This window comes from Pituophis catenifer, unplaced genomic scaffold (assembly GCF_029215685.1).
Source record: "Pituophis catenifer annectens isolate HBS135680 unplaced genomic scaffold, rPitCat1.0.hap2 SCAF_8, whole genome shotgun sequence".
Lineage (NCBI taxonomy): Eukaryota > Metazoa > Chordata > Lepidosauria > Squamata > Colubridae > Pituophis > Pituophis catenifer.
The window spans coordinates 2,812,526-2,822,161 of record NW_027256888.1 but is presented as its reverse complement, the minus strand read 5'-3'; the positions used below and the strand labels follow the sequence as shown (position 1 = coordinate 2,822,161).

The window sequence follows — 9,636 nt, the reverse complement described above, 5'->3', positions numbered from 1 at the left end:
GCGTGGCCGGGGGCGTGGCCGGCGGAGGACGCGCCCCGCCCACCCGCTCCTCCCACCTTCCCCCCCCCCGCGCTCTTGCCATGGCCGCCATGGAGAAGCTGATGCGGGCCTTCGAAGCGCTGCGCTCCTTCCAGCAGCAGCAGCTGCCCCCGCCGCCGCCCCAGCCCAGCCCCGCGCCCGAGGAGCCGCCCGCCCGCCCGTGAGTGGGGAGACCCCCAAACGGCCCCCTCCCTCCCGCCCTTCAGGCCTGCCCGGGGGGGGCAACAAGTGGGGGGGGTCCCTGGAAGAGTCCCCCCCCCGCCCCTTGACTGCCTCTGGCCCGGGGGTCCTGGGTGGTCTTGGGGAGCCGGCCCCCGCCTGCCCTTCTTCCCCACCCCCAGGCAGGGCTAATTCCCTAGGAGGGGGGTCAGACCCCCCCCCAGTTTGCCCCCCCAGAAGGAGGGTGCTCAGACCCCCCTGGCTGCCCCCCCCGCAGGACTAATTCCCTAGGAGACCCCCCAGCTGCCCCCCCCAGAAGAAGAGAATTTAGACCCCCCTGGCTGCCCTCTCTAATCCCATAAGAGTGGGGCTCAGACCCCTCCCCCGCTGCCTCCCCAGGCAGGGCTAATTCCCTAGGAGACCCCCTAGCTGCCCCTGCAGAAGGAGGGGGCTCAGACTGCCCTGGCTGCCCTCCCTACAGGGCTAATCCCATAAAAGGGGGGGCTTAGACCCCTCTGGCTTCCCCCCCCCCCCCGGCAGGGCTAATCCCCCAGAAGGAGGGGGGCTCAGACCCCCCCAATTGTCCCCCCAGAAGGAGTGGGCTTAGACCCCCCTGGTTGCCCTCCCTACAGGGCTAATCCCATAAGAGGGGGGGCTCAGACACCCCCCCTGCGCTGCCTCCCCACGCAGGGCTAATTCCCTAGGAGGGGGCTCAGACCCCCCCAGAAGGAGGGGGCTCAACCCCCCCTGGCTGCCTCCCCCCCCCCCCGGCAGAGCTAATCCTCTAGGAGGAGAGGAGTTCAGACCCCCCTGGCTGCCCCCCCAGGTCTAATCCCCTAGGAGGGGGGGCTTAGACACCCCAGCTGCTCTCCCAGAAGGAGGGGGACTCAGACACCCCAGCTGCCCCCCCCCAAGAAGGAGGGTGCTCAGACACTCCTGGCTGCCCCCCTTCCACAGGGCTAATTCCCTAGGAGGGGGGCTCCCCCACAGCTGCTCCCCCAGAAGAAGGGGTCTTAGATCCCCCCCGCCTGGCTGCTCTCCCCACAGGGCTAATCCAACTACCCCCCCCCCCCCCCACGATTTAGCAGGGTTAATTCCCTAGAAGGGGGAACAGACCCCTCCGACCTCCCCTCTTCCGCCAGTGCTAATCCCCTAGGATGTGGGGGGGGCTCAGACCCCCCATGACTTCCCCCCCAGGCAGGGCTAATCCTCTAGGAGAGGGGCTCAGACCCTCCTGACTGTACACACCCCTCCTCCCAAGGCAGGGCCTTTTCCCTTGAGTTGGAGGTTGGATGACGTCTCCAAGGCCCGTGAGCTCCTTGATGTGGAAGAGTAATGATTGACAGTCAGACCAAATGAGAAGGGCTTCTGTTGGGAGAAATAAGGATGGGGTTGCCTTCCTTTTAAGGATCAACTGAGCAGGTTTGACCTCCTCCTGGATGGCGTTCTGAAGACCTACGGCAGACCACTTGGCCTGATGGTCCTTCATCAGCCACGGTGGACAAATTCTCTTTTTCCACCCAAGTGAATGCGCTAACTAGTCCTGTACCTCCAAGGCATCCGTGGTTAGAGAAATGACATTAGGGGCTGGAATTTCACACAGGCCAAGAACTCTGGAATATCCGGGAGAACGCTGGCAGAGTGTTAACCCTGTAACAAGCTATGTTGGATCAGTGGAATTTGTGGATCCGAATCGTGGCTAGTTCAGGAGATGCCGGATCAGGGACGGTGATTGACCAAGTGGGCAAGCTAGCAAAAATGATTCCCCTTTAATCTCCTGCTATCAGGAGCTATTGATAAATGTAGAAATGTTATTTCTAAGCTAAATTCCAGCTTATTTCTTAGCTAAATAAACTAAGGGCCGCGGTGGCACAGTGGCTAAGATGCTGAGCTTGTCGATCGAAAGGTCGGCAGTTCAGCAGTTCGAATCCCGAGTGCCGTATAACGGGGTGAGCTCCTGTTACTTGTCCCAGCTTCTGCCAATCTAGCAGTTCGAAAGCACGTAAAAAATACAAAAATAGGGACCACCTTTGGTAGGAAGGGAACAGTGTTCCGTGCGCCTTTGGCGTTGAGTCATGCCGGCCACATGACCACGGAGACGTCTTCGGACAGCGCTGGCTCTTCGGCTTTGAAACGGAGGTGAGCACCGCCCCCTAGAGTCAGGAACGGCTAGCACACATGTGCGAGGGGAACCTTTACCTAAGCTAAATTCAATTTTATGCAACAATTTGAAAGAAAGGATTAAACTCTTGCTAATTTCAGATTTTCACAAGGTGCCGTATCGATTGGTTTGCATATCGGCAGCTCCAGACTGGGCCGTGGTGATGCACTTTGGGGCATCAACGGCTGTTTTTCGTTTCTGAGCGGGCTGGAGCAATTCCCAAAGCTCCATTCTTGCTCCAGGCAGTTGCCAAAAGCAGGCTGGCAGTGGGTTTATGGCTGGAAAACAAAGAATGTGATAATGCGGGGCCTAATTTAATGGTTTGTGTGTCTTTATTTTAGAAAGAAGGAACTGTCCACATCCAAGAAAGATCGAGTCAATCATTGCCTAACAATATGTGAAAACATCGTGGCTCAGAGTTTAAGGTAATCAAAGGTTTTCTGAACACTGTGGCTGAAAACAGCGGGGGTTTAAAAAAAGATACGCTTCAGGTAGTCCTCGACTTACAACAGTTTGTTTGGTGACCGCTCAAAGTTACGACAGCACTGGAAAAAAAAGCGACTTATGGCCGTTTTTCACAGTTACGACCTTTTGCAGCGTCCCCAGGGTCACAAGATCAAAATTCAGATGTTGCTTGGCAACTGACTCGTATTTATGACGGTTTCACATGACTGTAAAACATGCATTTCTTGAGCTGCTGGTGATTAACGCTACGTGTCCCTCTCGTGGCTTCGGAGAAAATCCTGGCTATGGAGCGGGGCGTCACCCCTTGCGAATGGGATTAGTCCGAAGAGAGGAACTGTGCAACTTGCTAGACTGAACCTCCCTTTTCCCTTCCGGGCTCCAAACGGAACAAGATCATAGCTTGTTTGCCCCATTTTTGCCATTGAAACTGCGTGAGCCAATGAGGTGGCCCCATTTTGCCATTGAAACTGTGAGCCAGTGAGGCCATTGAAACTGTGTGAGCCAATGTGGCGGCCCCATTTTGCCATTGAAACTGTGTGAGCCAATGAGGTGGCCCCATTTTGCCATTGAAACTGTGTGAGCCAATGTGGCGGCCCCATTTTTGCCATTGAAACTGTGTGAGCCAATGTGGCGGCCCCATTTTTGCCATTGAAACTGTGTGAGCCAATGTGGCGGCCCCATTTTTGCCATTGAAACTCTGTGAGCCAATGTGGCGGCCCCATTTTTGCCATTGAAACTGTGTGAGCCAATGAGGCGGCCCCGTTTTTGCCATTGAAACTCTGTGAGCCAATGAGGTGGCGCCATTTTTGCCATTGAAACTCTGTGAGCCAATGAGGATGGGTTTGTTTCCTAACTGGATGCAACGTCTTCGTTTCAGAAATTCTCCAGAATTCCCCAAGCTGTTGGGGATCGCCATGGAACTCTTCCTCCTCTGTAGCGATGACGCGGAGTCCGATGTCAGGATGGTCTCCGATGAATGTCTCAATAAAGTGATAAAAGTAAGTGGTTTGCTTCTTTTTTAAGAGCCTAGAAATACGTATTAAATTCAGAAAAAACAGAGGGCTGAAAAAACAGTCACTAAACGTACTGTTGTAAATAGAGCAGGGGGTGAAATGCTACCGGTTCAGTCCGGTTCGCCCGAACCAGTAGTAAAAAAAATGTAAAAAAGTTCCGACGATCAGCTGGGCGACGCGTGATCGTCAGAACTTTATTTTTTACTTTTTAAACATTTTTAACTACTGGTTCTCTGGAAAGTAAACTTTAAAATGTAAAAAAAAAAAAAAAGTTCCCACGATTGCGCTATTCTTGTTGGGGGTAGATGCCACTTGTAAACTCATCACATATTTTTGAAGTTTAGATTCTTGGGAGTCTACTGCAAGGAGAGGTATGCTAATAGGTCATGGCTGGCAGAGGAATTCTGGGAGTTGAAGTCCACAAGTCTGGAGTTGCCAAGACATATACCTCTGCCATAGACGTTCTTTCGATTCTTTGTAGTAATTTATTATTGCTGTTAAATAAACAGTAGAGATAAGAAATAAGCCCTCTCTATGCTTTGCTATTCAGGGGCCAAAAACCCATTGTAATAAATAAATCTGCTAATTTAGTACATGATGTTGGAATGATGCATGCATTGTTAATATCTACACTCAATTCCATTCTAGGCCTTGATGGATTCCAGTCTTCCTAGATTACAATTGGAACTCTACAAAGAGATTAAAAAAGTGAGTTTTTTTTGACACAAAATTGCATGCATAGAGTTTTGTTCGCATGTATAGAGTTTTGCACAGGAATTTGGGATCATAACTCGTTGCCAGGTTAAGCCATGAGTTCAAACACTTCCTTTGAGGGGAGAGGATTGGGGGGGGGGCAATGAACTCCGTACATCTCAACAGGGACCAAAGTTGAGAGATGCTGTCTTAGAATGGCGGTTTCTGAAACATTTTGGTCTTAGGACCATGTTACCTTCTTTAAAAAGACTCCCGAGGAGCTTTGCTTTAGGTGGGTCGTATCAATATTTGATGCATTAAAAATCAAAACTGGGACTTAAAAGAGCAGCAAAGGCTCGTGGGCTCTTTGTAGGAAAGCAATGTTGCTAAATCTGTTTCCAGTCAGCATCTCTTGTTTCTGAACTTCATGGGGCTTTGCCAAGAAAGGCCTTTGGCAGGGTGCCAAAGAAGTCAAAGGTTTGTGATAGGCCAAAGGACTTTTTCTGAAGGACTTGTTTTGGAATTAATTTGGAGTAAGCTGGGAATGAACGTAATTCCCACCTGTTATAATAAAATAGGTTTGTTTAAGACTAAATTGTGTCTTGTAATGACTAAGTGATCCCACTGACAGGTGAGTCTCTCTTGTCCATTACGTTTTGCAGAACGGTGCTTCCCGGAGTTTGCGGGCTGCTCTGTGGAGATTTGCGGAGCTTGCACACCTTGTTAGACCTCAGAAATGCAGGTGAGATGGTCTCCTTGAGAGCAAGAAGAGAGCTGGGGGATTCTGGGCCAGCGGCTTTGGGGTCCTGTTCTTTGGGGTGTTACCTGTATGTTCCTGGAGTTGGACTGTGACCTGGCTGGCTGGCTGGCCTCTTCCCATCTGCCTAGACAGCTGTTGGCATGCTGTAACACAACTTACCTGACGTTTGATGTGAATAATTTGCCCCAGTATATAATCTCCTTGCTGGTCCCTTTAATGGTCTTAGAGGACTGGAGGCTAAAACATATAAAGATTGGTTGCTGGAATTCGGTATATCTAGTTCAGGGATCAGCAACCTGCGGCTCTGGAGCCTCATGTGGCTCTTTCACTCCTTTGCTGCAGCTCCCTGTCACTCAAAATATGCATCATAACTGCCAATGTGCGACACCTGCCGGCACGTGATTTATTGAGCTTTTCAACCCCCCGATAGGCCAACCATGGATAAATCCAAGAAAATGAAAAGTTTCAGAAGAAAACAGAACTATTTAATTCAACTACATATGCTAGTTTTCTGGCCGCTCTAGAAATAAGTCAGGCACGGGAAGGGTTTTTGTGACTCCCGGTGTTTTCTTTTCTGTGGGAAACGGGTCCAAATGGCTCTTTGAGTGTTTTAAAGGTTGCAGACCCCTGATCTAGGGAAAAGAAGGAGCAGGGGTGACATAATAGCAGTATTCCAGTATTTAAAAGGCTGCCACAAAGAAAAGAGGGGTCTGTCTATTCTCCAAAGCACCTGAGGGCAGGACAAGAAGCAACAGGTGGAAACTAATCAAGGAGTGAAGCAACCTGGAACTAAGGAGAAATTTCCTTACAATGAGAATAAGTGATCAGTGGAGCGACTTGCCTCCAGAAGTTGTGAATGCTCCAACACTGGAAGTTTTTAAGAAGAGGTTGGAGAACCATTTGTCTGACGTGGTGTAGGGTTTCCTGCCTGAGCTGGGGGTTGGACTAGAAGACCTCGAAGGTCCCTTCCAACTCTGTTATTCTGTTAAGTTAGGTCTGGAGGCAGGGCCCCCTTTCCTGTTTGCATTTTCTCCTGCACCCCTCCTGTACCAAGTCACGAAAAGGGCGTATCCCATCCCAAGCCTTTTGAGTGATCTCTTGCTGCAGGCCGTACTTTGTGAACCTCCTGCCCTGCTTAACCCGGGTCAGCCGGCGGCCCGAAGAATCCGTGCAAGAGACCCTGGCTGCGGCGATGCCCAAAATCATGGCAGCGTTTGGCAACTTCGCAAACGACAGCGACATCAAGGTAAAACATTATCGTAAGCTTTAACGCCACGCGTACAGACGGACAACACAGTGTTGGAAAAGAGAGTGACCGTTTTTGTCAGAGTTTGTTGCAAAAAATCAAATCCAGAACCACACACCGATAAACTGATTCAGCAGGATTCCTTAACTTCTTTATATACAAGAATATATAATACCAACAGCAGAGAACAGTTCATTTCAGCTCAGATCAGCAGGCAAGTTAAGACGCACTGATTTCGGTTTCATTTCTCTGCCCAGACTCAGAAGCTGCAGACTAAGAAACGTCCTGGCTCCAGTCTGTCTCAGCTCCCAATTGGCTGACTTAGTTGCTATGCCTGTTCATTGGCTGACCTTGTTACTGTGTCTTCCCAGTCATGAATATACTGACAGTTTTGATGAGTCAGTCCGTGAGGGGCTGCACGCCAATGAGTTCAAGGCTACTTGGCAGATTTAGTTCTATTAAAGCTTTTCCCAGCTTTGCCGAAGTTTTGGAATTAGGACCAGATTTTGGAGAGAAGCAGGCTGTTTGGGACACCAGATCCCGAGCAGCAGGCTGTCCCTGAATAAGTCCCTGAATAAGTGGGATCTTTCTTGTCTCGTGCTTGGTTCCATAAGTGGTCCCACCACGTTGAAGAACTGGGTATAATGGCCTTTCTGGCTTCCCCATCTGAAGGTTCCTGGACTCTCCCTGTAAGAAGGAAGCTAGGAACGGGGGAAAGTCCTGGCTTTGGCACTAGGACAGTGGTGTCACCTGGGATGGAGGAGAAGAAGGGGGCAGCAACTTGGTTCCTAGTGTTCTGTTCCCGTCTCACACACGCACGCACACAAACAGTCAGCCAGGGGTTAAATAAAACAGGCAGACAACAAAATCTTTTGATAAGAGGATTGGCAGCAACCCAGTAGCTGCTTGCCAAGAACTTTACTCATAGAGGGAGGGGTTGTTCCTCCAACAGATAAACCCAAACAAGATACACACAGTTCAAGAATTGTCAAGTCCAGTCCATATTAAATCCGAGGCAGATAACGTTGTTTCAAAGATACATTGTGACTCGCTAGTAGTTTGTTTTGTCCGTCACAGAGTCTGAATGGCCACCTCACCCCCTTTTATCCCCTGTGGGGTGTGATCCAGTGACTCAGCTTAATCTCTGGCACGCCTCCTTTTCTGCTGCGTGCGCCTGTCTCTCCGACGCTGGCGTGGATCCAGCCAAGACTTATCTCCGTCACTGTCTGACTGCGAGGAGATATCTGGCTCCTGGCCAATCTCTTTTCCTTCGGGAGACACCTGAGGCATTGCCAGAGAGGAGGGTCCTGGAGAGGGAGGCCTGGCCAACTCCTCTCCTTCATGTTCGGAGCCTTCTCCATCCGATAAGTCGGCCTTGGGGGTCGGAGTCACAACACCTAGCTGAAGTCGTGGCTGCAGAGGTGGGTTTGACATAATTTTACCACCGGTTTGCCGCGCACCGAAAATGTGAGTGTGCGCACGCTCGCTTTCGCGCACGGCCTTCCGTGTGTGCACTTTGCTCGTGCACAGCTTGCACGCATGCGTGCAGCTTAGAAAACATGGCTAAATAGGACGGCATAGCGTGTGGCCTAAATAGGACGGTATAGCGCCACTACCGAACCGGTCCGAACCAGCTGAATACAGTAGTGGGTTCCTCTTATCTTCGCTACCAGTTCGGAAACAGGAGCGCCAACGTGTGTGTTTTTGCTTTGCTCGCACGTGGCGCTTCTGCACATGTGCAGAGTGTCCGTGGTGATGTCCAGGCAGGTGGGCGGAGCCTCCTGCCACCGCCACTACAGGTTTGTCAGAACTGGTAGAAACCCACTACTGGATGAATACCAAGACTGCATGGCTGCCTCTGCTTACTTTTGCTCCTGGTTTAAGGTGAACTTTTCAATTTTTTTTAAAAAAAACTCCAGAATGAAGCCCATAAGGCAACGCTGGAGGCTGTCATAAAAGCAGCTAACCAAACTTTCAAGGCCCTCGGATGATGGATGAGATTGTCTTCCTCAATGTGTTACAGAGGCTATCCGGGGCTGAGGATACATTATTTGTCCTACTGGAAATGATAAGAAGCTTTATTTGAGGGTTTTTTTTAATGTCAAGAGTAGCAATAATGGTTTTGCTCTTTTTTCCTTTTAAACCTTGGCCTTGATTTCGTATTCTGTAGAGAGAGCGTGTCTGTCTACCCTTAACCAGACTTCGAAAAAGGAAACTTAAGACGGCGTAGAAACACTTTGTTGATTTTCTTTTCACTTTAGGTTTTATTGAAAGCTTTCATAGGTAATCTTAACTCCAATTCTCCAACCATCCGTCGGACGGCGGCCGCAGCCACGGTGAGCATCTGTCAGCATTCACGAAGGACGCAATATTTTTACACTCGGTTGCTTCAAGTATTGCTAGGTAAGTGTCTTAATTTATCATCCTGCTTCATGTTTGCTGGATCTTTATTGCTCTCTCTCTCTCTCTCTCTCTCTCTCTCTCTCTCTCTCTCTCTCTTTCTCTCCTCTCTCTCGCTCTCTTTCTGTCTCTCTCTGTCTCTCTGTCTCTCCTCTCTCTGACTCTGTCTCTGTCTCTCTGTTTCTCTTTTTCTCTTTTCTCTGTCTCTGTGTCTCTGTTTCCTCTCTCTCCTTGTCTCTCTCTCTCTCTCTTTCTCTGTCTCTGTCTCTGTGTCTGTCTCTGTCTTTCTCCTCTGTCCTCTCTGTCTCCTTTTCTCTCCTCTCTCTATCTGTCTCTCTTTTCTTGTCTCTCTGTCTCCCTGTGTATCTGTCTGTCTCTTTCTCTCCTCTCTCTCTCTCTCTTTTCTCTTTGTCTCTCTGTCTCTCTCTATGTCTGTCTCTTTCTCTCCTCTGTCTTTCTCTCTCTCTCTTTTTTTCTCTCCTCTCTCTGTCTGTGTCTCTGTCTGTCTGTCTCTCTCTCTTTGTCTCTCTCTGTGTCTTTCTCTCCTCTCTCTGTCTCTCTCCCTGTCTCTTTTTCTCTCCTCTCTGTCTGTCTCTCTCTCTATCCTCTGTCCTTCTCTCTGTCTTTCTTTTTCTCTCCTCTCTCTCTGTGTCTCTGTCTCTCTCTCTTTGTCTCTCTCTGTGTCTTTCTCTCCTCTCTC

The 9,636-nt window shown here is 50.0% G+C and overlaps 1 protein-coding gene across 1 annotated transcript in view; it reads left to right on the top strand.

Annotated features, from left to right (window-relative positions):
* Positions 1-89: 89 nt before the first annotated feature.
* Positions 90-9,636, top strand: part of HTT (huntingtin) — a 103,458-nt gene continuing 93,911 nt past the window's right edge. Inside the window, 7 exon segments of the mRNA XM_070948925.1 lie at positions 90-199; positions 2,701-2,784; positions 3,702-3,822; positions 4,486-4,545; positions 5,193-5,272; positions 6,398-6,536; positions 8,798-8,939. Of these exon segments, the coding sequence (XP_070805026.1) occupies positions 90-199; positions 2,701-2,784; positions 3,702-3,822; positions 4,486-4,545; positions 5,193-5,272; positions 6,398-6,536; positions 8,798-8,939 (736 nt within the window).